Here is a 25,436-nt window from a genome sequence, read left to right as displayed (position 1 = left end):
CTTGCGGGGCGGCGCGCCGGCGTCCGGCCGGCTCCCGAGGGAGGGGTGGGGGGGGCCTGAGCTCGGGGGCGGCTGGCCGGGCCGCCGGCTCGGTTTCGGGGGCCGGGCAGGCCCGCGCCGCTGCCAGGCCCGCCCGACTCGGGGGTCGCGCTCGGGTCCAGGGGGCGGGTCCCCAGACCTCGGCCGCCTCACCTGGCTCGCTCCCGTCGCCCGTCGCCCGTCGCTCGCTGCTTCCGCCGGCCCCGCCTCTCCCGGCGCCGCGCCGCGCCCGCCTCCGCTGAGCGCAGCTACGCCGCGTCCGGCCGCGGCCGCCGCTGACGGGATCCCGGGCTCCCCGCTCCTTAATATGGCGTCGGTCGCGGCTCCGCGCCCTCCGGCACCCTCCTCCGGGCGCGCTCCCGCGGCCGGCCCCGCCCCCGCGCTGCGTGCCGCCGTCCCGCCCCCGCGCGCCGGGGCCTCGGGTCCGCGTCCCGCCCCGCCCACCCCGCGCAGCTGTGCCTGCTCGCGGCGGGCATCTCGGGACGACGTGACGTAGCCCGCGATTCGAATCAATACAGTAAGCGTGGTGCCACGGGTTGCCCAGGGCAACCGCGCGGGAACAGGATCCGCGGCCCGCGAAGGCGACTACGTGGGAATCCGGGGGAGTGGCTCCTCTCAATTTAGAGAGTTGTTCTTAGCAGGGGACGGTCGCAGAAACAGGTACCCCTGGGCGAACCCACACCGCAGTGACGGTGTCACACCGCGTGATAAGCGCAGGTGAGACCCACAACAGGTGCATGTGAGGGTCGTGCAAACCCCACTGCCTACTGAAACACATTCACTCATTCAACAGGTTGGAAAAGAATTTCCAGACACAAGGCAGAATGTAAAAAAGACAGAATTTATTAAAGGGAAGGGTCGCTGCCAGAACAGCGGGATGACTTTCTGATAGGGAGAGCTGACCCCTACCACGGGTTACTTGTTTTTTGTTTTTTTTTTTTTGCGGTACGCGGGCCTCTCACTGTTGTGGCCTCTCCCGTTGCGGAGCACAGGCTCCGGACGTGCAGGCTCAACGGCCATGGCTCACGGGCCCAGCCGCTCCGCGGCATGTGGGATCTTCCTGGACCGGGGCGCGAACCCGTGTCCCCTAGCATCGGCAGGCGGACTCTCAAGCACTGCGCCACCAGGGAAGCCCACTTGTCTGTTTTTATAGCCAGGGAACAAAGGAACTTGCGAGTCATCTGATTGGGTAGGGTATGCATACTTCCAGTGTGCAGAGTCGGGGAAGAACAGGACAAATACCCTTCCTTATATGGGACGGGAAAGGAGCAGGGCAGAATGCCTGGGAGGGCTAAAAGATGTAATGGTTGCTACGTGACAGAGTGATGAGTCCCGTAACTCTCTGTTCCGGCGATGTTGGCCCTCTGAGTTTATCTTGTTCTTTGTCCTTGGAGGACCACATTTCTCCCTCTTTAAATAAGCAAATAAAACAGCAATCCTCCTTTAACATTGCACCGGTCCCACCTCGGTTAGCTGTAAGTCTAAAACTCTCCTATTCTGTACAACCACTCCTGCTGGAGTATTTATTTGTTCTCGTAGAGTGTTAATTTGAGCTGCTAGGTTGACAATCTGTTTTGTGAGTTCGAGAGAGCTGTCGGGCAGTGACAATAGAATTTAGAAGTCCAGCTGAGCCCGTTCCTATCCCAATGATAATCCCTAGGGCTGGTATTACAGTGAGGGTTACCTGCTTTTGTTTATGTGATTGAGAGTATAACGGAAGCAGGATACGGTCACCGATAAGGGTAAGGTTAGGAATAATGTATGCAAGGGTACAGGTCCCCATTCAGTTGGCTGGAAGGCATAAATAAGCATTGGATCAGCAAAGTAAATAGGTGATGATTTGTAGGGTCTAAGCAGATGTCTAAAGTGATATTGAAGTAGGGTTTTCCTAAATGAGTACGGGAATGTTCTATGCCCCCATAGGTGGTAGCTAAAGTCATTCCAGCTAAAGGGGAGAGGCAAACAATCTTTGAGGAACGGGAAAAAAGTTATAAGCCCAGTTAAAAGAAGGAATAGTAGGGTTCCACCCTATGTCGTAGTACTCGGGTGTCTTGAGTTTTCTGTAGTCTTCTTGTTTAATATTAGAGGGTTGGAACAAAAACTTGTGGTTCTGATACGGGCAACTTGGGGATGGGGTGGGGCAGATGGAGGTCCCAAAATAGCTAGCCTGTGTCCAATCGGTGGTAACATTGGGAGGTTTTGGGAAGTAAATGCTGTAGAAAGGGGAATCAAAATTGTTAAGTATGGGGATAGTTTGTTTTGTCGTCAGTTACGAGGGAAACCCATGTTTGGGTAGGGGAAAGGGTGAACGTATGATTACAGGCCTGGGAAATATTGAGGAATTTACCTACAGGGGGCCCTGGTCGAGAGAGAGAGGATACACGTAGAGGAGCTGGTTGTGCCATAGAGACTGAGAATATGGGCCTTTGAAGGTTATAGTGAGGCCTCTGATGTATGTGGTTGAGAAGTATATGGTCCACTGTAGGTTTTCTAGAATTGACGGCCCATCCTGGTCTATTGAAATATGAGAGGGCTAAATAGGATTCAAGTTGGTTCCATTCATCTGGTGGAATGGGAATTGCCTTTAGGCCGTACTGACGGGAGACAGTGGTACACATCCAACAGTTTCTGTATGAACCTGGTGAAGACTGGTTGAGGAGTCTGAGGGCTTCCTGAACTGGCAGTAGATATGGGTGACGACTGTATGTATGCACAGGAAGGGAAAAAGGGAGAAGAATCAGAACGGTTTTTAGGAGGCTATGTTTAAGTATTGATAAAGTTGGTCCAGGGTATAATCTTGAAAGTCTCCTTGGAGGGTTTCGTCCCATGCTAACTGATATATGTATTGTCGCTGTTGGGTTGGGGTTAGATTCAACAGATGGGGGTTTTGGAGGTTTGTGTCTTGTCATAAGGAGCAATAAAATCAGAGTGCTGGGGCAGAAGTCCAAGGCCAGTCGGAGGGAGGCGAGGGGAAGGTTACACTGAGGAGTTGGCTCATAGCGCACATTTAGATTAGGAGCGGATGGTGTGGGTGGAATTAGAGTTATGCCACCTTTGGGATATTTGAGTTAAGACAAAAATACCAAGAGGTGGTTCCACAGGAGTAGAACAGAATAACCCATGGCAGGGGAAAAGCCTAGAAAAAGAAAAGGAGGGTGACAAGATTAAAAAATCAGGCTATCGAGGCTTGAGGGTTCGGGGGGCATCACCTGTCTTTTGAAGAGAAAGTGGAGGCTGTCCAAAGGCTTGCGACTACAGGAGGCATCTGGTGAATCACTGGTGGATTGAGGATTCTTGTCCTCTGGAGGAGGGGCTGCCTTTAGTCATGACACATGGATCCAAGTGTAAAGCCTTGTATTTTGGCAGCTGTTGGGGTGGCCAGCAGGGCTTGGTATGGTCCTGTCCACACTGCTTCGAGTGGTCTCCGTTCCTGTGCAAGGGTCTTAACATATACCCAGTCGCCTGCATATAAGTGGGGAGTGGTTTCTGAGAAATTGGGATCTGGCTTAGGACTATTTTGGTCCTGGTATTCCCAGATATTCTTCAGTCAATCCTAACGTTGGGAGATACTGTACTAAATAGTGGGTCTCTGGATCGCCCAGCAGCGATCTTCCACAGATTTCATAAGGACTTATATGAGGCCTGGCCTTTGGAGTGATGTGCACTCTTAAGAGAGCAATAGCAAGAAGGGTGACCCATGTCTGGTGTGTCTCTATTGCTAACTTAGATATTTCTTGAGGGCTTGATTGGCTCTTTCTACCTTGCCTGATGCCTGAGGGCGCCAAATGAAGATAGTAACTGATTTGGAGGGCTTCGCTGATGCCTTGGGTCAGACCTGAAATAAATGCAGGGCCACTGTCCGATTGTAATGAGCGTGGCATTCCAAACCAAGGTACGATACGTTCCATGAGGGTAGTGGTAACCTCGGATGCTCTGTCTTAGTAGGGAAGGCCTCTATCTACCATGACTAGGAGATACCTGAAGCCTTTACAAGGGGGCATGTGGGTGAAATACATCTGCCAATCTTCCCCTGGTTGGTTCCCCTGCCTTTGAATTGGATGGAACAGTGGTGGGGGTGTTTATAGCCCCTTCTTGGTTGGCCTGGTGACAGACCGGACAGGCCCGGGATATAGATTGGAGGGTTGAGAGGATTCCTTTTCCTGTGAATATTGTCCCCACCAGTCTGAAGAGGGATTTGGCTCCTAAATGGGTAGGCTGCTAAAGGTGCTTTAGAATCGTCCATTGGGAGGCTTCTAGTAAAAGAAGTTTGGTGTCTGGGCTCTGGAGCCACCCTTCAGGGGTTAGAGTGAACCCACGGTTTCGTCCCTCTTTAAGTTCTGATGGTGAATACCGTGGTGGTGAAGGGTCTAAACTTTGCATCAGGAGAGCCTGTAGGCCATGTTGGGGGGCCTTTGGCTTCCCTATCTGCTATATTATTTCCTTTGGTTATGTCCCACAGGTCCCTCTGGTGTGCCCTGCAGTGGATGATAGCTAATTCCTTAGGGGATTTTATGGCCTCTGACAGGTCCAGGATTTCTGGTCCATATTTGATTGGGGCGTTATGTGTGGTCAGTAGGCCCTTTCCTTCCAAATGGCCGCATGAGTATGGACTACATGGAAGGCATATGCTGAGTCTGTGTAAATGTTAATTTGTAGTCCTTTTCCCAGTTGGAGAGCTCTAGTTAGTGCTATAAGCTCTGCTTTCCGGGCAGAGGTAGTTGCCCCATGGAGTGGGCCCGACTCTATCACCTCTGTTAAACTGACTATTGCATATCCCAAAACCTTTCGACCTTCTCAAATGAAACTACTGCTGTCTGTAAACCGTTCTGCATCTGGGTTGGGTAAAGGGGTGTCCTGTAGATCTGGCCTAGCACTGTAGGCATGATCAACAACTTCTAAACAGGAATGTAGTAGAGGGGTGTTGGGATTTGGGCTGGGCAAGAGAGTGGCATGGTTTAGAGTGGTACAAGGCTTGACTGATATTTCTGACCCCTCTAAGAAAAAAGCTCGATTTTTTCTTTTTTTTTTTTAATTTTTGGCTGTGTTGGGTCTTCGTTGCTGCACACGGGCTTTCTCTAGTTGTGGTGAGCAGGGGCTACTCTTCGTTGTGGTGCGCGGGCTTCTCATTGAGGTGGCTTCTTTTGTTGCGGAGCATGGACTCTAGGCGTGCAGGCTTCAGTAACTGTTGCGTGCGGTCTACACAGTTGTGGCTCGTGGGCTCTACAGTGCAGGCTCAGTAGTTGTGGTGCACGGGCTTAGTTGCTCCATGGCATGTGGGATCTTCCCGGACCAGGGCTCGAACCCGCGTCCCCTGCAATGGCAGGCGGATTCCTAACCACTGCGCCACCAGGGAAGCCCCAGCTTGACATTTTTGGATTCTACTATCTGAAATTCAACGGAATGCCTTGGAATTAAGGACATCCATGACCTGGTGCGGAGTGTCAATAGTAAGCGGTTGTCCTGTTGTCAGTTTGGAGGTTTCTTCTGTTAGTAGTACCGCAGCAGCTAATGCCCTTAGACAGGGAGATGATCCCTGAAATGTCAAGTCTAAGGTTTTAGATAGGTAGGCCACTGGGCACTAAGATGGTCCCAAGGATTGTGTCAACACTCCCAGAGCTACCCCCATTTTCTCATGAACAAAGAGAGAGAAGAGTTTTGTTAAGTCTGGTAAGCCTAGGGCCGGGGCGTGACTAGGGCCTTCTTTATTTGTTTAAAGGCTGCCTCCATTTCAGGAATCCATTTAAGAGTGAGATCTTCTGGTCCTCTAAGAGCCTCATTGAGAGGCTTAACTAACAGGCCATAAATAGGGATACAAATTCGGCAGAAGCCTGCCAACCTAAAAAGGTTTTAAGCTGTTGTTTAGTAACTGCCATGGCCAATTAGGGCGTGGGCCTGCCGTTCTGGGGGGACGGAGTGGGGAGTCCCCCGGTTTGGGGCGGGGAGCGGTCAGAGCTCAACCTGCTCATTACAAAAGGATAGAGACGCTGACCGCGCGGGGAGGTGACGGCCTGCAGGTGGCTCGGCTTGCGGAGGTCACGCAGGGCCTGCTCTATGGGGAGGCTCGGACGTGGGGGTTAGGACGGGAGATGGGATGCTGAGGTCACCCGGGCCTAGCTCGGCTTGCGGGGCGGCGCGCCGGCGTCCGGCCGGCTCCCGAGGGGTGGGGGTGGCCTGAGCTTGGGGAAGGCGGGCCGGGCCGCCGGCTCGGTTTCGGGGGCCGGGCAGGCCCGCCCGGCTCGGGGATCGCGCTTGGGTCCAAGGGGCGCGTCCCCAGACCTCGACCGCCTCACCTGGCTCGCTCCCGTCGCCCGCTGGATCCGCCAGCCCCGCCTCTCCTGGCGCCTCGCCGCGCCGCGCCCGCTTCTAGTAAGAGCGGCTACACCGCGTCCGGCCGCGTTCGCGGCTGACCGTAACCCGGGGTCCGCGCTCCTTAATATGGCGTCGGTCGCGATTCCGCGCCGTCCGGCGCCCTCCGGCGGGCGCGCTCCCGCAGCCGGCCACGCCCCCGCGCCGGCGCGCTGCGTGCCCCGGCCCAGTCCCCGCTCCGTGCGGCTGCGCCTGCGCGCCTCAGGCGTCGCTGGAGGACGTGACGTAGCCCGAGATTCGAATCAATACAGGAAGCGTGGCGCCATGGGTTGCCCAGGGTAACCGCGCGGGAACAGGATCCGCGGCCCGCGGAGGCGGCTACGTCTGAATCCGGGGGGAGTGGCTCCTCTCAGTTTAGGGTGTCGTTCTTAGTAGGGGACGGTCGCAGAAACAGGTACCCCTGCGCAGACCCACACCGCAAGGATGTAGTCACACCGCGTGATAAGCGCAGGTGAGACCCACAACAGGTGCAGGTGAAGGTCGTGCAAACCCCACTGACTACTGAAACACATTCACTCATTCATTCAACAAACACTGCGTTCCTATGAGTGCTCCTCCAGGCCCTCCAAGCAGGGAACAAAACAGATAAAAATCTCTGCTCAGGGGCTTCCCTGGTGGCGCAGTGGTTGAGAGTCCGCCTGTCGATGCAGGGGACAAAGGGTTCGTGCCCTGGTCCGGGGAGATCCCACATGCCGCGGAGCGGCTGGGCCAGTGAGCCATGGCCGCTGAGCCTGCGCGTCTGGAGCCTGTGCTCCACAACGGGAGAGGCCACAACAGTGAGAGGCCCGCGTACCGCAAAAAAAAAAAAAATCTCTGCTCAAAATATGGACAAAGGATCCAAGCGGACATTTCTCCAAAGAAAATAATGGCCAATTCATGAGAAAATGGTCACCACCTGTAGTCCATGGAGAAATGCAAATCAAAACCACAGAGCTACCACTTTAGCCTACTGGATGGATGTGATTTAAAAAATAATAATAAAAATAAACACCCCATCACCCCAACCCAGGAAAATAAGTGTTGACAAAGACGTGGAACCCTCATACATTGCTGTGGGATTGTAAAATACGGAAGCGACTATGGGAACACTGGCTGTTACCCATAAAGTTATATGTAGAATTACCAGATGGCCCAGCTATTCCACTCCTACAGTTGGAGATCTGTGTGAAAACTAGTAAACAGAAACCTCATTTAAAATGGAGTAGGGAGTTCCCTGGAGGTCCAGTGGTTAGGACTCGGAGCTTTCACTGCTGTGGCCTGGGTTTGATCCTTGGTCAAGGGACTAAGATCCTGCAAGACGCACCTCACAGCCAAAAAAAAAAAAAAAAAAAAAAAAAAAGTGGAGTCAGGAAGCCAGAATGGGGCATTCTTAATTCCTACTGTAACTGAGCAGGACGCTATGGAGGCTTCCCGGAACAGACACACACACCCCCCACCTCCATGTCCTCCGCCTGCCTCCTTTTTTGTTGTTGTTTTTAAATATTTATTTATTTGGCTGCGTCGGATCTTAGTTGCGGCATGCAGTGCGCGGGCTTCTCCAGTTGCAGTGTGCAGGCTTCTCTCTAGTTCTGGTGCGTGGGCTCTCTAGTTGTGGCATGCAGGCTTAGTTGCCCCGTGGCATGTGGGATCTTAGTTCCCCGACCAGGGATCGAACCCACGTCCCCTGCATTGGAAGGCAGATTCTTAACCACTGGACCACCAAGGAAGTCTCTGCCTGCCTCTTGTCTGTAGAAGAACTTTAGCCTTCTAGGTCTTCCCCAAGTTCAAAAGAGTAAATTTTATCAGAAGTGAGAAAATGCAGAAAGGAAGGAAAACAGTCAAGCAAGACAAAATAATAATATTTTAGCCATTAAACAAAGTCAAGGACTTTTAGTTCATCCTCAAGGGCTATAGATGATATTCTGAGCCATGTCCTTTGAGCTGTTTTGCAGATACTGAAACCCCCACCAGGTGGAAGAAGTTAACTGCATGATGCCCACAAGCACGTAGACCCCACACCAGTTGGAATCAGAAGGCTGATGATGTTGACTCCCAGTTACCTCACCATCAACCAATCAGAAGAATGTCCATGAGCTGATCACACACCCCACAAACCCTCTCCCTTACCCTGTCTTTAAAAACCTTTTCCTCCTACATAGTTGGTGGGAATGTAAGTTGTTGGTACAGCTCCTATGGAAAACAGTATGGAGGTTCCTCAGAAAACTAAAAATAGAATTACCATGTGACCCAGCAATCCCACTCCCGGGAATACCTGGGCAAAACTATAATTCAAAAAGATACATGCACTCCTATGTTCATAGCAACACTGTTCACGATAGCCAAAACGTGGAAATAACTTAAACTACAGTCTGAACCCCCAGTTTTCTCCAATGGACTTTTGTTTATAACAACCCATCAACAGCTGAATGGATAAAGATGTGGTACAGACATACAATGGAATACTACTCAGCCATAAAAAAGAATGAATGAAATAATGCCATTTGCAGCAACATGGTTGCAACTAGAGATTCTCATACCAAGTGAAGTAAGTCAGAAAGAGAAAGACAAATACCATATGATATCACTTACATGTGGAATCTAAAATATGGCACAAATGAACCTATAAATAAAATAGATAAAAAACAAGGACCTACTGTATAGCACAGGGAACTATATTCACTATCTTGTAATAACCTATAATGGAAAAGAATCTGAAAAAGAATATATATGCATAACTGAAAAAAATAATATAGATACATACACATAGATGTATATATATAACCAAATCACTTTGCTGTTCACCTGAAACTAACACAACATCATAATTCAAGTATACTTGAATTAAAAAAAAAAAAAAGGCAGCAGAGCCTCAGAACCGAAGGTGGGTGGTGTTTTGGGCTCGGCACAGACTGCTCTCTTGCTATCAGTTCCCCGCAAGCCTGAAGGTTCAAGATTCCAAGTTCTCGGACGTACACAGGCCCGGCTTTTGGGTGTGGCTTCCCATATCTGCTTCCTGCACCCCTGCGTCTATCTCCACTCACTCCCAGAGCATCCTTGGGCCCGATCACACCTGGCACACTGCCCTGAAGCCTTCCAGAGTCAACACAGCGCCCAGGGTAGTCCTGTGTGGACATTAGTCTGAGCCACCAAACGTGGTCCAGATGGCGGCCCTGCGAGCCAGGCAGGTCCACTGTAAAGCCAGTTCTCTGGGGTCAGCTTTCCAACACACAGGAAGACAATAGAAAAGTAACACACTACTATGTATAAGATAGATAACCATCAAGGACCTACTGTAGAGCACAGGGAACTCTACTCAATATACTTCAAAAAAATATTTATTTATTTTATTATTTATTTATTTAGGCTGTGCCGGGTCTTAGTTACGGCCCGTGGGATCTTTAGTTGCAGCATGCGGGATCTATTCCCCGACTAGGTGTCGAACCCGGGCCCCCTGCATTGGGAGCGTGGAGTCTTAACCACTGGACCACCAGGGAAGTCCCTCTACTCAATATTCTGTGGTAACCTATATGAGAAAAGAACCTAAAAAAGAATGGAAATAGGTGTATGTATAACTGAACCTCTATGCTGAACACCTGAAACTGACATTGTAAACCAACTATACCCCAATAAAATTTAAAAAAAGAAAAGAAAAGTAACAATAATCGGGATGTCGGCTCCATGAGGCCAGAGATGGTCTGTTCGTTTTCTGCCCTCTGTCCCAGGACAGCGCCTGCCACATAGCAGATAATAGATATTTGCAAGATGAATAACTGAATGTTTAAACCAGCAGTTGGCCTATCCAAGTGACTTCTTTGCTGTGCGTGGCATGTTGATGCTTTTCATCAATCGCCCTCATGTTTTAAAGGGGAGATTGCATGTAAAATCAACTGCTGCCTGGCTTCCCTTAAAAATAGAACATCTAGGGAACTTCCCTGGTGGTCCAGTGGTTGGGACTCCATGCTCCCAATGCAGGGAGCTCGGGTTCAATCCCTGGTCAGGTAACTAGGATCCCACATGCCACGTGGTGTGACCAAAACATAAATAAAGATTTAAAATTAAAAAAAAAAAAAAGGAACATCTGGCCACAAAGGGCAATGACTGGCTGGAGAGGGGTGGCAGCCACCCATAGAAGGAGCCTGGGTGCCCCAGGCCCCCGTTATGTTTGATTCACCCCCTTATGCTTCTTGCCTGACCCAGAAAGCAGGAGATGGCTGAGAACAGGACCCTGCGTAGTCAGGCGAATTCTGTCTCCTGATCAAAGTGACCACCTTGTGAAGGCTGCCAGCTCACCCTGAAGGGGCTGCTGTCACATCCCTAACAAATGTCAAAATAAAATAGTACAGTAAAAAGAATTCAAGCAGCACAGGGAGGTGTAAGATTTAAAGTAAGTACTCTGGGTAAATTGTTGGCCATTTTTCAAAAATTTTACCCATATGTAATTTACATATCTAAATCCATTTATGTAAATGAGATCACATTATTGATGCTGTGCCTTGCTCTCTTTACTTTTTGGAAGTACATCTTGGACCACTTTTCATACAACGTGGGTAGATCTTCCCATCCTTTTGTAGGTCTCAAACCCATGTCCCCTGCATTGGAAGGCAGGTTCTTAACCACTGCGCCACCAGGGCAGCCCTTTTTTGCCATTTTAAATAATGTTGCAATGAATACTTCTTTTTTCACTTTTCTTTACACTAGTGTCAGCGAAATTCCTCAAAATGGATTTGCAGACTCAAAGGTTCCGCATTTTAAAAAGTTAAGACACTTTTCAAATGTGTAACTTTGAAATGTTTAAACACTGAGAATAGAAGTAGCCCTCCTTTTCCCTGCCACCTATTTTTCCAACAGTTTATTGAGGAAACTTTCAGATGTACAGAAAAGTTGAAAGAATTTTACAGTGGACTGTCATATGCCCACCGTCCACCTTCTCCAATGAACATTTTACTATATTTGCCTTATTATGTATTTATCCATCCATCAATATATCTCACTTTCTATGCATCTCCAAATAAGTCACACTCATCACATCCATTAGGATGGCTACTATCAAAACAGAAAATAACAAGTGCTGGTGAGAATGTGGAGAAATTGGGATCCTTGAATGTTGCTGCTGGGAATGTAAAATGGTGCAGCTGCTGTGGACAAAGTTCAGCAGTTCCTCAAAAAGTTAAACATAGAACTACCACATGATCCGGAAATTCCACTCCTGGGTATATGCCCAAAAGATTCGAAAATAGGGAATCAAAGAGGTACTTGTACACCAATGTTCAGAGCAGCATTATTTACAATAGCCAAAAGGTGGAGACAATCCAAATGTCCATTGAGGGATGAACAGATAAACAAAATGTGGTCCATTCATGCAATAGGAAGGAAATTAAAAAGGAAGGAAATTGTGATTCACGCGACAACATGATGAACCCTGAGGATAACTATGCTCAGTTGAAATAAGCCAGACACAAAAGGACAAATATTGTTTGATCCCACTTTCTAAGCTTCCTAGAGTAGTCAAAATCAGAGACAGAAAATATAATAGAGGTTACCAGGGCCTGAGGCCACTGTGAATAATGCTTTGATGAACATGGATGCACAATTATCTGAGTCCCTGCTTTCATTTCTCTTGGGTGTAACTAGGAGTGGAATTGCTGGATCATATGGTTGTTCTATGTTTAACTCTTTGAGGAACCGCTATATTCTTTTTTTTTTTTGTCCTCTCCCGCTGCGGAGCACAGGCTCCGGACGCGCAGGCCCAGCGGCCATGGCTCACGGGCCCAGCCGCTCCGCGGCACGTGGGATCTTCCCGGACCGGGGCATGAACACATGTCCCCTGCATCGGCAGGCGGACTCTCAACCACTGCGCCACCAGGGAAGCCCCCGCTATAGTCTTTTGACACAATCACTTACAAGCTCTCTTTTCTCTGGCTGGTGGCAGCCAGTGGTGGCTTGGACCTTCAATGGGGGCGATAGATGAGCAAAGTACCTGAATTCCGACTCTATTTCAGAGGCAGAGTTAACAGGACCCTGGATGTCTAGGATGGGGAGGCCAATGGTTCATGGTTGCTCCATCCTTCCTACGTGTCAAAAACCTTGTACTTAGCCTTAACATAACTCTTTCTTCCAAATGCCATGTCCAATCCAGCCACAAATCCTGTTTGCTCCACCTTCATAATTAATCCAGAATCTGAATACTTCTCTCGCCCTTCACCGTCCCTCCTGTCTGTTTTCTACTCACCAGCCTGAATGATCCTGTTAACAGTCAGAGTATGCCATTTCCCTGATTACGACACTCCAGTGGTTTCTCATTTTGTCAGAGTAAAGCCAAGTCCTTCCTAAAACTGCCCACCCCATACACGCACCAACGTGATTATTGTTTCCTCCTTAGCCTGTCACCACCTAATATGTATTTTTACTTATCCTATTACTGTTTGTCTCCTTCAGACAACCAGACTGCGAGGTTGATAAGGGTAAGGGCTGCAGGCCGTCTTGTCCTCAGCGCCCATAAACTATGTGTTAAATGAATGAATAAATGAACGACTGGATCAAGTCCTTGTTTTCATCCCTACCAATCCCGCGTCTACCCACGCGAGTCCATTGGCCGCGCCCCTGAAACTTACCGCGCCCCAGAGACACTACGCAAGCTGTATCGCTAGGCGACCCCACCTCCGGGCTGAATCGGCACAAACCATTTCCACTCGTCGTACCGGCTGGGGAGGCCGGAGAAAATCTCTTACAGGGAAAGGATGGAAGTTGCCCTTCCCTTTCCCTGAGGAATGCCATAGACTCCGCCTGATGTGTGATTGTGAGCTATGGCACCGGTGCTAACTCGCCCTTCCGGGCCTCCTCACGCTGCGGAGCCTTTGACTACATTTCCCCCTCGGTGCTGCGTTGGTACCGTCCGGCTCTGTCACGTGGGCGGCAAGATGGCGGCCCCCAGAGCGCTGTAGGAGCGTCGCGGGTGCTGGCAGTGGCGGGAGCAGGCCGGTCCGGTAGGTCCTCTGATCCGGGAGCTCGCTGGGGCGTTCCGGCGGCGGGGGAAACGTGGAGGACGCCTCGTTGGGGGTCCCGGCTCTGGGATTCTTTGGCTGGGGGGATCGAAGGGCTTCCTTCTGACAGGTCCCGGCAGCTCTTCCCCATGAATTCTGGACACTCGGTCTCCCGGGATCTCTTCACTAAAGAGTCAGCACGTGGGGCGGGGGTCCCATGTTGGGCAACCCCTTTCTTGGGGTTCTGGGAGAACCAACCTGTGAGGGATCCAGTACTGGGGGATCCACATAAACAGAGGAAGAGACACCCAGTTCCTGGGAGTCTCTTCCAAGGAGCGTTGGGGAGCTGGTCGTCGCTGGGGGATCCTGCCGGCAGCCCCGAGGTTTGCCGTGTCGGGGCGACCCCTCTCTGAGGGGCGCGTCTAGTTATCGGAGATCTTTTTTTTTTTTTTTTGCGGTACGCGGGCCTCTCACTGTTGTGGCCTCTCCCGTTGCGGAGCACAGGCTCCGGACGCGCAGGCTCAGCGGCCATGGCTCACGGGCCCAGCCGCTCCGCGGTACGTGGGATCTTCCCGGACCGGGGCACGAACCCGTGTCCCCTGCATCGGCAGGCGGACTCTCAACCACTGCGCCACCAGGGAAGCCCTATCGGGGATCCTTTTCTTGGGAATTCTTGGTTTAGAAAATCCTCAAGGGGGCGGATTCCCAGATTCTGCCTTGGTTGGGGGCTGATCCCCTCAACCCCATGTCCATACCCCTGTCCCCCTTCCCACTGAAAAATGGGCCTAATATATGGGTAGCGGGCTTCCAGATGTACCCCCTTACTTGTCCTCCTGAGTATAGAGGTGGGTGTTGGGCTCCCTGTGGAGATTTTTTTAAAAATAAATTTATTTATTTTTGGCTGCGTTGGGTCTTCGTTGCTGCGCGCAGGCTTCCTTTAGTTGCGGCGAGCGGGGGCTGCTCTTCGTCGCGGTGTGCAGGCTTCTCACTGCGGTGGCTTCTCTTGTTGAGGAGAACAGGTTCTAGGCGCGTGGGCTTCAGTAGTTGTGGCACGCGGGCTCAGTAGTTGTATTCCGCGAACTCTAGAGAGCGGGCTCAGTAGTTATGGCGCACGGACTTAGTTGCTCCGCGTCATGTGGGATCTTCCCGGACCACGGCTCGAACCCGTGTCCCCTGCATTGGTAGGTGGATTCTTAACCACTGCGCCACCAGGGAAGGCCCTCCCTGTGGAAATATTTAATACCAGCTCTGGCTTATCAAGTGCCTACTAAGTACCAGCAGTGGGTACTAAGTGCTCTATGAGCATCATTCCATTCACAGCAACTCTGTGATGTCCATGTGCCCTTTACGCCTATTTTACAGATGATACAGTGGTTTATACTGTGTATAAACCACTCAGTACCGTGCCTGGCAGGCAGTGGGTGCCCAATTCATTCAACAATACTTATTGAGTGCCTGCTGCCATAGCGACAGACACTGTGCTGGGCCTTGGGGATACAACAGTGAACAAAATAGTGTGTGTCTCTCCTTTGTGTCTTGAGGGAGGCCCTGCACAGACCGGGATTCATGAGTCCTGGGTGCTGTCAGAACTTGACTTGCTGTGTGACCCCAGACAGGTCACAGCTCATCTGTGTAGAAGAAGGAGTTGGGTCTCCATGGTCCATAATGCCTTGCCAGCTTGCTCACCCCTGGCTTCACTCTTTTGCATGTCACCTCCTTTGATGGTCACCTGTGCGCAGGCAGCTGCACTTCCCCCATTATGCCTGCTCAACCCTACTTACGCCTCTGGGAGCTACAGCCTGCTTGTCAGGTTCACAGAGCATGTCATTGGTCTGGAGGATGGAGCCCAGCCTCAGCTGTGTCCTTGAATCTTAATCCATCTATTCAACATGGCGTTTGTGGTTTAGAGCTTGACTCGGGAGCCTGGCTCTACAAGTGGTTGTGCTTTTGTGTACTTTACTGTACAGTACTGTATAGAGTACAGTAGTACAGTATCTTTATTTCAAGCCCAGGATGTCCAGAAGCAAGCGTAAAAGCAGCGGTGATGTAGCTGGTACTGCTAAGAACCGCCAACCAATAACGCTGGAAACAAAAGTGACAATAATTGAGAGACTGGGGCCAGGCGAAAGATGGTAGACGTCACTCGTTCTTGTAACATGAATCGTTCAGCCATCAGAACAATTCTAAAGAAGAAGGACAAGATCATGGACATGTGAAATCTGCGATAATACCAAAGAAGCGTGGAAAAATGATGGAGGAGATAGGGAAACTTCTCAATGTCCTTTATTCTTTTGGTTTGTGTGTGTGTGTGTATTATCTGTGTGAAAAGTATTATAAACCTATTACAGTACTCTATAGCCGATTATGTTTGTTGGGTACCTAGGCTAACTTTGTTGGACTTATGAACAAATTGGACTTACAGAAATGCTCTCAGAACGGGAACTCGTTTGTATGTAGGGAACTTCTTGTATAGGCCAGAGGCTCAGAGAGGGAAGGTACCTTAGGGAAGGCCACACAGCAAGTAGGCAGGGTCGGAGCCAGGCTTTGAACCCAGATGGCCAGGCTGGTCAGCAGTTAGGAAACCACCCCCACCCCCGAGGTCCTAACGCTGAAACGCACAAGTCAGCGAGCGGTGAAGGGTGTCTCTCACCTGGCCTCTTGTTTTTCTGCTGCAGGTTCTCGAGCCCACGAGTCCCCTTGTTTAGCCCAAGCCCAGCGGCAGCACCATGGTGACGGAGCAGGAGTTGGAGGGGTTGGGGCAGATGCTGGTGGACCCCCAGAAGCCCCTGCAGGCCCGCTTCCGGGCGTTGTTCACACTGCGCGGGCTCGGGGGTCCAGCAGCCATCTCCTGGATCAGCCGGGCCTTCAGCGACGACTCGGCCCTGCTCAAGCACGAGCTGGCCTACTGCCTGGGTCAGATGCAGGACTCACGGGCCATCCCCGTGCTGGTGGACGTGCTTCGTGACACCCGCCAGGAGCCCATGGTGCGCCACGAGGCAGGTGAGCGGCGGTGAGGGTGCGGGCTATACCAGGCTGGCTCTGGAAGGGGTGGGCGATAAGCATCCTCCCACGATCTCTGTCCCTGGTCTCAACTCTGCCGCTGCAGCATAAGAGCCACCCTGAACCCCAGTCAACAGATGGGCGTGTGGCCGCCAGCCAGTCCAACTTTATGGGCCCTGAGATTTGAATCTCACATCACTTTTACGCGTCATAAAATGTGATCCTTTTGAATTTTTTCTTTCTTCTTTTTTTTTCTTTTTAAACGGCTCACGGGCTTAGTTGCTCTGTGGCATGTGGGATCTTCCCAGACCAGGGATCGAACCTTGTCCCCTGCATTGGTAGGCAGATTCTTAACCACTGCACCACCAGGGAAGTCCCCTTTTGATTTTTCAAAAACGATTTAAAAATGGAAAAACCATTCTTCGTTCATACAAAGACATATGGTGTCTCTGGATGGTGGCCATGGATGGTCAACCCCTGAGGTCACTCATTCAGTTCGTTCACCAGACGTATTTATGGACTGCCTGCTGTGGGCCAGGCCCTGTTCTCACAAGGGACTCCGACGGCAAACAAGTTGGACTAGAAACATCCTTGGCGGGTCTGTGCAGCCGGGGCTGTGTTTGTATTGATGTATCCAGTGAGCTCATAGCCAGCAGGGGGAATTGTCTCCATTTGATTGTTTTGGGGCCTTTTTAATATTCCCCATGATGATCTCCAGCTATGCCAGGCTGCCCTGGGGACCGCTCAAGATCCCAATCGCTGATGCTGTTGGAGCTCTCCTTACAGAGAATGTTCGACCCCAAACCTCTCTTGTCCCATAAGCGCTGTTAGTTTGAGTGTGTGATTTTGTAGAACACCCAATCATGTTATGGTGGAAACACTTATGTAAGTGCTAAGGAGGAAAATAAAGCCATGGGCGGGATGGGGGTGCTGGAGGTGTTGCCTTTTTTTTTTTGGCCTCGCCACGGGGCATGTGGGATCCCAGTTACCCGACTAGGGATCAAACCCGTACCTCCTGCATTTGACACACAGAGTCTTAACCACTGGACCACAAGGGAAGTCCGGTGTTGCCATTTTTAATTGGTGGTTACCAATTAAAAGACCTAAGTGGAGTAAGGGAGTTATCTAGGTAGATGTCTGGGGAAAGGTGCTCCAGGTAGCGGGCACGGCCTTTGCAAAGGCCCTGAGGCAGGATGGTGCTGGTCTGCTGACCCTCCTTGCCCACAGTACAACTTAAAAACCTCCACCAGGTTTTCAGGGCTCCCGTTGGTGGGCTCGACTCAGCCAACTGTTCTTGGCTCCTTGCCACCCGTGTCCCCAAGTTGTAATGACACGCTTGTCTGTGTCTCCCCTCTAGGCTGTGAGCTCTGGGAGTGCGGGCCGGGGCGGGGTCTGAGTCTGGTTCCAGCAAAGCCTGATTTCTGGGGAAGGGACTCTAACTGGCACAGCTTCAGGGCTGGACCAGCTCCAGCTCCAAACCTCAGTGGCTGGAGCGGCCCGCAGGATACAGGCAGAGCGATGGGGAGGGGCATCACGGAGGAGGCGTTGGTGCTGGTTAGCGCCTCTCCACCCGCCGAGGCATTCAGGGTGTTTCCCAGCCAATCAACATGAGCCCTCTGCCCCATTCTCAGGGGAGGCCCTGGGAGCCATTGGGGACCCAGAGGTGCTGGAGATCCTGAAGCAGTACTCCACCGACCCTGTCATCGAGGTAACGCAGCCCCTCCCCCACCCCCCTCCGTGCTTCGGGCCCAGGAAGCGGCCTCAGACCCTGTGCCTGGTTGCCAGGGTAGCCACCCGGCCCAGGGATGCCGAGAGAGGACCACTGCCCCACTCACGGTTTGTCATCACCTTTAGGACAAAATCCCAAGCCCGCAGGCCCCAAGTAGTCTGGCCCGGCCACCTCAGGTCATCTCTGTTGTTGGCTCTTCCCTGACGGGTCCGGCACGTCCTGCCTTGGGGCCTTTGCACTGGCTGATTCCACCTGACGCCTCTCTCACTGGTTCTGATGTCACCTTCAAGCGAGCCCCTCCTGGCCCTCTGCCCCTGGTCACTCTCTAGTCACAGCAGCCCCTGCTGATTTGTCTCCAGTCTGGAAAGATCAGTTGGTCCTGTGTCTGTTGGCTCCACCCCTGCTAAACCGGGAGCCCTGGGGGCTGGGGGAGGGCCCGGCACATCCACCCCCCTGTCCCCGCAGGTGGCAGAGACGTGCCAGCTGGCCGTCCGGCGGCTGGAGTGGCTGCAGCAGCACAGCGGGGAGCCGGTGGCTCAGGGGCCCTACCTTTCCGTGGATCCGGCCCCATCCGCTGAGGAGCGCGACGTGGGGCGGCTGCGGGTGGCGCTGCTGGATGAGGCCCGGCCGCTCTTCGACCGATACCGAGCCATGTTCGCCCTGCGTGATGCTGGCGGGGAGGAGGCTGCCCTGGTGCTGGCCGAGGGTGAGGAGGGGCCCCGGGGGGCAGGGTCGGGGCCCCTTGGGGAGGCCCAGTGGCCACATCTGTCATACGGGGCAGCCCAGCGTCCCAGGGCACTTGCATCCTGGGGCAGGTACTCCTCTTATTACCCCTGCTTCTCTGTGGAGGAAGCCTAGGCCCAGAGAGGCACAGATACTTGCCCAAGATCACACAGTGGTCCGAGCAGCAGTTGGGATTTGATCCCCAGAGGCCCTGTTTTTTAAATTTTTTTGGCCACGCGAGGCATGCGGGATATTAGTTCCCCGACTAGGGATCGAACCTGCGCCCCCTGCATTGGAAGCGCAGAGTCTTAACCGCTGGCCCACCAGGGAATTCCCCAGAGGCCCTGTCATCATTTCTTGTGTCATTTTCATCCCAGCTCTGCAGGGAGCCCCGTGCAAGTCTGCGGGGCTGTGGTTCCCCCACCTGAAAAGGAGGGGGGGACTTGGGGAATCCTGGGGTCCCTTGGCACCGCCCCCCATTGCCTGAGGTGGTCTGCTTCTGGTCCACAGAGCACTCAGAGCCCCCCTCTGCCCTCCTGGAGCTTCCTGTCTGGCAGAGGAGATGTCCGGCCATCACCATGACCCAGGACCCAGGGGATGCCGGGTGGGAGCACAGAGTGGGTGGGTGGTGGGTTTGTCCTGGATAATGCTCGGAGCAGGGGCCGCACAGTCTGGCGGGCCTGCTTCCAACCAGCTCTGCCTGAAAAGTGGCATCTGATTGCAGGCAGGTAGCTCCCAGGTCCGGCCGCGGGTCCCCATCAGGAGAAGCGTGGCCTGTCTGACTGTGGTGGGGTGAAAGGCCCGGGACTCCCAGTGTCACTGATAAGACTCTATCGTGTGTGGAGTCGTGTGGGAAGCAACCCAGAAGCACAAATGCACAACATGCCTGCAAATAGCACTGGCTGGTGTGAGGACAACGCAGAGTACAGAAGTCCAGGGAGAGGCGGGGAGGGACGCTGGGCCTGGGAAGGAGGACGCCACGCCCGGTCCGGCCAGAGGGAGGGCGGAGTTCCCAGTGCCTGGCTGGCCCCTCGTTGCTTCTCCTGCCCCGTGTCTCCGGGCCCTCCCTCTGGGCAGCGTTGAGCACCAGTGCGGGGTGTCCTCGACGGGAACCCTTTCCACCCCTCTTGGACACTTCTGTCCCCAGGCTGCCCCGCCCCAGGTCCCTTCCTGTCCCGATGGCTCCCCCAGCCCGCAACTCTCTCTCCCGCAGGCCTGCAGTGCGGCAGTGCCCTCTTCCGCCACGAGATCGGCTATGTCCTGGGCCAGCTGCAGCACGAGGCGGCCGTGCCCCAGCTGGCGGCAGCCCTGGCGCGACCCGCCGAGAACCCCATGGTGCGGCACGAGTGCGCGGAGGCCCTAGGGGCCATCGCCCGGCCCGCCTGCCTGGACGCCCTGCGGGCCCACGCGGCAGACCCCGAGCGCGTGGTGCGGGAGAGCTGCGAGGTGGCCCTGGACATGTATGAGTATGAGACAGGGTCGGCCTTCCAGTACGCAGACGGGCTGGAGCACCTGCACCCACCCCCCTCATAGGGCCGCGCCCAGCTGTCTCCCTCGAGGACTCTGCCCATAAACCATGTTGGAATGAATTGCATCTCGCTTCCCTGCCCCCCAGCCGCTTTCGCATCTTGAACCCCTGGGTGGACTGCAGGCTCCCCGGGGCCAGGCTGAAGTCTCTTCTCTGCCACTCTGAGTGCAGGGCTGCAGTGTTGGCGTGGGAGGGGTATCTAGGGGGTCCGGGGACAGGGCTGTGCTCTGGGGGGTTGGGGTGCTGTGGCCCAGCTTCTCTAGGAATGAGGGGGGTGCAGGGAAAGGTGCTATGGGCAAACCCGTCCCCGTCGGGCCTGGGCAGGGTCTGGGGGTGTCAGAGAGCTGTCCTTGGGGTGGGCAGGTGGTCCCTGGGTGGGGTGGCCTGGGCTGGAGCTCAGGGAGGGACAAGCAGGTCCCAGGACATTCCCCAAATGGACTATTAAATTATTTTTGCCAAGTGATGACTGTCAGAGTGTGTTGGGGGGCCTCTGGGGTGAGGGTTGGCTGCTCTAAAGGAACATATCCTAAGTGTGGGGGGCCAGGGCGTTTGGAGAGCTCAGCTCTGGGATCTGCCCTGCCCCAGACACTGTGACCGACACGAGCCTGTGGCCCTGTTTCACATCAGTTCCCAGGGGTAAAATCTGCCCAGCCAGACCCCCCCAAAGGGGTTGAGGGGGAACAGCCCTGCATCCTGGCCCTCTCCAAACCTCATCCTCACCTACTCCTATTGGGGGGCATAGGGGAAGGGGTTTAGTGGTATGACAAAGAGTCTGGGCCCATCCTACCTACCTCCCTTACTGCCTCCTCATGCAGTCTCAAGCAGCCCATTTACCGCTCTATAAAATGGGTGTTAACAAGAGAACCTAATTTTACATGTGACGCATTTTCCACACCAAGCAATTCTCCGTTTCTCCATGGATGTCAGCTGGGCGTCCCGCAATTCAATTCAGTTCTCTGACACTATCTACCCTGAATCAGTGCAGACCCTCCAGGTTCAGGGTTCAGTCCTGCAGGACTGCCCCCACTTCAGATGCAGGTCCCAAGTCCGGACCTCCCATACTTCTGACAGACTGGTTATGAATTGGGGTTCCCACCACCCCCTCTTCACATTTGATGATTTGCAAGAATGGCTCACAGAATCAGGAAAGCACTTTACTTAACCTGTTTATCATAAACGAGGCAAATGAACAGCCAGATGAAGAGGCACAAGGTCTGAAGGGTCGGAAACCAGGAGCTTCTGTCCCCGTGGAGTTTGGGGTGGATGCTTTTAACCTGCTCGGAAGCTCTCCAAGCCCCTTCCTGTAGGGTTTTTAATGGAGGTTCCATCACGTGGGCATGATTTGGCAAATCACTGGCCATTGGCAATAATCTCAGTTCCCAGCCCCTCTCCTCTCCCTGAGGGGTGGGGCTGAAAGTTCCATCCCTCTAATCCCAGGGTCAGTTCCCCTGGCCACCAGCCCCCATCCCGAAGCTGCCACGCCCCTGCCCTCATTAGCATACACGCAGGCGTGGTGGAAAGGGGCTGATTATGAACCACAAAGGAGGCTCCCCTCTCCCCCATCACTCAGGAAATTACACGGTCCTGGGAGCTCCAAGCCAGGAACCAGGACGAAGACCAAACAGATCTCTTGTTATCTCACAGCGTCACCCTCGGGCGCTAGCTGCGGGCCCCCTCCCCCATTTATCCCCTGGCCCCCAGACCCTCTCGCCAACTCGGCCATCACTTCAGCCTTTCTCCCTTCTCCAGTTTTCCCTCTTTGCCCGTCAGCATAGATAGGCTGTAATTTCTTTTCTTTTTTGAATTTTATTTTATTTATTTTTTATAGAGCAGGTTCTTTTTAGTTATCTATTTTATACATATTAGTGTATATATGTCAATCCCAATCTCCCAATGCATCCCACCACCACCCCCTCCGCCATTTTCCCCCCTTCAAGCTGTAATTTCTTAAAAACATGAACCACCACCACCCACAGCCCTTCCTGACTCCATGACTTGCAGCTCTCTCAAACCTGCACCAACTAGGACCGCCCCTCCTGTCCCCAGAACCGTCCTTGCCCACAGGTGACCTCCCAGTGTCCAAATACGGTGGTCACATCTCAGTCTGCGCCCTCCCCCTCTCAGCAGCCTCTGACCCGGCCAGCCACCCTGCTCCTGGGAAATTCTCAGGCACTCCGCCTCTGGGCCCAGGGCTGAGTCCTCCGGCCCCACCCACACCCCCGCCCGGGCGGTCTCATCCACTCTTGGGGCTCGAACCCCGTCTATGTCCCAATGACGCCCACTGTCCTGACTCCAGCCCGGGGCCTCCTCTGAGCTCTTGGCTCGGGGTCCAGTTTGGACATCTCCACTTAGATATTGCTGAGGCATCCCAAACTTAGCCTGTCCTGAGAATTCCTCATGTTACCTCCCAAAGTGGCTCCTCCCACAGGAAATGGAAACTCCATCATTTCAGGTGCTCAGCCTGCAAACATTGGGGTTTGACCAGTTTAAGATCTACCCCAGCTCTGCCCATTGCCCCACCCCCCACCCCCGCCAAGCCTCTGCCTCCACCTGGTCCAGCATCATTATTGCCCACCTGGAGCAGCTCAATCCCTCCTCCCCATCCCTGGCTCCCATCCTCAGCCCATACTCTGTCTTCCCCAGAGAAGCCACCGGAGGGCGCCCGTGAGCACCTGAGTCAGGTCCCGTCTAACAAGCGCAGCAAGGTCCTGCCCCAGGGCCTTTGCACCGAATGTTTCCTCTGCCTGGAAAGCTCTTGCTTTTGGTACTCCCATGCCCGGTTCCCTTCCTTCTCTGGGTCTCTGCTGAAATGTCATCTGAACATGGCCTTGGCTGCTCTATTGTGAGAGGCTGCTCTATTAGACCATGGTCTCCCCCAACAGTACGCTCAAACCACTCTTTGCTTTTTAACATGATATATCATTTACTCCGAGGTTATGCATTTCTCAGAGTCTATCTCTCCATCTTGAACGTCAGCTCCACGAGAGCAGGGATTTTCCCAGAAGAGGGGACATCCTGTGCAAAGGCCCTGAGGTGGGGATGGACGTGCAGGGTGGCACCTGGCGTGGTTGGAGCTGAGCGAGGGAGGGGGGCCAGTGGGCGGAAGTGATTTGCAACGTGATCCATGCAGGCAGATGGAGGCCGTGGGGGAGCCCCAAATCCTCTTACCCAAAAGCTCCTTAATACTTCCGCCTGGCGGGTCACCACCGGGCTGCCCCTGCTCCAGGTGGCTGCCATGCCAGCGCTGGCACTCGAGGAGGGGATGGAGGGCTGGAGCCCGGCCTCGCCACTCTACGAGGAGTACCGCCCACCGCCGCTGGACACCATCCGCCTCCCCAGGTACGCGCTGTACCTGCTTCTGGCTGCGTTCGTGGTGGTGGCCGTAGCCTACGCCATTGTCGGGCATCTCATCAAGGACCTCGCCCACGACCTGGCCGGTGAGCCACTACCCACTACGAGCCTGGCTTGGGCTAGTGCTGGGCCACTTAGTGGGGGGGTGTCCGAGGGCCTCTCCTTGCCAGGGAGGGGGCAGAGGGTGGCCGGGCCTGGGGATGCTCCTCACCAGCCTCCTGCCTCAGACTGGGCATTCGGCCCGAAGCCGGACCAGGAGGATGGCCCCCGGGAGCTGCCCGAGAGCCCCGAGGACGAAAATCTGGAGGAGCTGGACCTGCAGCTGGCGCTGGCCTGGCGGGTTGACGAGGACACCGCTCAGGGTGGCGAGGGGGCCCCCGCAGAAGCCCCAGGCCGGCCCTGCCACCGCCCCTCCATCGCCTTCAAAGACCCACCAGCCCGAAGCTCCTTCTGGAAGCTGGGCTGAGCCGGGCCCTGCCCTCCAGCCCGGGAGCCGGTTCCAGCCCCTTTGGCGGTTGTATAAACCAGACTTGTGCCCATCAGAGCCCTTTCACCTTTGATCTGTGCTGTCTTGACAGAGAACATTCTCTTTCTTGGCTGGTGGACTCCAGTGGCTGGACACTGATTTTTTTTTTAATTAATTAATTTTATTTTTAATTTATTTTTGGCTGTGTTGGGTCTTCATTGCTGTGCGCGGGCTTTCTCTAGTTGCGGAGAGCGGGGGCTACTCTTCGTTGCGGTGCGCGGGCTTCTTCTCATTGCGGTGGCTTCTCCTGTTGTGGAGCACGGGCTCTAGGCATGTGGGCTCAGTAGTTGTGGCTCGCGGGCTCTAGAGTGCAGGCTCAGTAGTTGTGGTGCATGGGCTCAGTTGCTCCGTGGCATGTGGGATCTTCCCGGACCAGGGCTCAAACCCATGTCCTCTGCATGGGCAGGCGGATTCTTGACCACTGTGCCACCAGGGAAGCCCTGGACACTGATTTATTTCCACACTCTGGTTTCCTCCATAGTCCCAGAGCCTAACTCCACCTGGCCTCCACCAAGCCCTTGGCAACCTGTAAACCAAAAAACACTAAGAAGATTAAAAATAATAATAACAACAATAATAGTGGCCAACCCTTAGCTAGAGCTTCGAATGTGCCTGCTATTGTATGCTAAGCAACCCCTTTCCTTGTATTAACATTATCTCGTTAAATCCTCCGAGGTACGATTTATTGCACCCATTTATCAGATGGGAAAACAGAGGCACACAGCCCAGAAATGACTCGGTCGGAGTAGAGAGAACGTTTTGCGAAAAGAGGCTGGCCCAGCGACCTGCCTCGGAAAGCAGAAGCCTGCTCCTCTGGGCTCCTCCACCTCTGAATCTTCTCAGCTCCCGCCTCTCACCTCATTCCTGGTTCGGCAGCTGGATGGGTCCATCTCTGGGGGTCCTGACTTCCTAACTAGCCTGAGGGCTTCCTTCACTCCTGAGTTTTGCACGGGCTGGGGCACACAGTAGGAGCTTCACCTGTGCCTGCCTGGCTGGTCGAACTGGGCTTGTCCTGGGCTCCACTGAGTGGCCCTCCTGCACAGCGACCGTGGTCAGACCTCAGGAAGGGAGGGGGCTCCAGGAATTCACAGGCACTCCGTACGTGCCTGGGCAATAATGCTGGTGTTCTCCCAGCCCCCAGGCGTCCAACGGAGGTCTCAGGCCTGGAGAAGGACCAGGCCTCCCCATCCCAGCCTTCCTGCCATGTGATTGGGC

The 25,436-nt window shown here is 53.7% G+C and overlaps 3 protein-coding genes across 5 annotated transcripts in view; 2 read left to right on the top strand and 1 right to left on the bottom strand.

The window, feature by feature from the left end:
• The window catches only part of FZR1 (fizzy and cell division cycle 20 related 1), a 30,996-nt gene extending 24,488 nt beyond the window's left edge, over positions 1 to 6,508 (bottom strand). For 2 of the 3 annotated variants that reach the window (XM_079915923.1, XM_079915925.1), the window contains exon 1: positions 193 to 354. The gene's annotated coding sequence lies outside the window, so the exon portion shown is untranslated. Of the gene's footprint in view, positions 1 to 192; positions 355 to 6,329 lie in introns of those variants that run through there. The other variant, XM_079915924.1, reaches the window with a different exon arrangement.
• Positions 6,509 to 12,853: 6,345 nt separating this feature from the next.
• On the top strand, positions 12,854 to 20,512 carry DOHH (deoxyhypusine hydroxylase). The gene is made up of 5 exons (XM_079915935.1): positions 12,854 to 13,367; positions 16,040 to 16,364; positions 17,996 to 18,072; positions 18,559 to 18,799; positions 20,030 to 20,512. The coding sequence occupies exons 2-5, from the start codon at positions 16,091 to 16,093 to the stop codon at positions 20,347 to 20,349; spliced, it is 912 nt and encodes a 303-aa protein (XP_079772061.1). The 5' UTR covers positions 12,854 to 13,367; positions 16,040 to 16,090; the 3' UTR covers positions 20,350 to 20,512.
• Positions 20,513 to 23,564: 3,052 nt separating this feature from the next.
• SMIM44 (small integral membrane protein 44) lies at positions 23,565 to 24,161 on the top strand (the record flags this gene model as incomplete). The annotated part of the gene is made up of 2 exons (XM_079915946.1): positions 23,565 to 23,781; positions 23,923 to 24,161. The coding sequence occupies exons 1-2, from the start codon at positions 23,580 to 23,582 to the stop codon at positions 24,159 to 24,161; spliced, it is 441 nt and encodes a 146-aa protein (XP_079772072.1). The 5' UTR covers positions 23,565 to 23,579.
• Between the last annotated feature and the right edge of the window lie 1,275 nt (positions 24,162 to 25,436).

Source organism: Stenella coeruleoalba, assembly GCF_951394435.1.
Source record: "Stenella coeruleoalba genome assembly, chromosome: 3".
Classification (NCBI taxonomy): domain Eukaryota; kingdom Metazoa; phylum Chordata; class Mammalia; order Artiodactyla; family Delphinidae; genus Stenella; species Stenella coeruleoalba.
This window is presented reverse-complemented; position numbering and strand designations above follow the sequence as displayed.

Bases quoted from the DNA above. Each gene is read 5' to 3' on its own strand.
- DOHH (XM_079915935.1), top strand. From the start codon at position 16,091: ATGGTGACGGAGCAGGAGTTGGAGGGGTTGGGGCAGATGCTGGTGGAC. The intron at 16,365-17,995 runs GTGAGCGGCGGT...CCCCATTCTCAG, and splicing joins CATGGTGCGCCACGAGGCAG to GGGAGGCCCTGGGAGCCATT. The intron at 18,073-18,558 runs GTAACGCAGCCC...CTGTCCCCGCAG, and splicing joins CCACCGACCCTGTCATCGAG to GTGGCAGAGACGTGCCAGCT.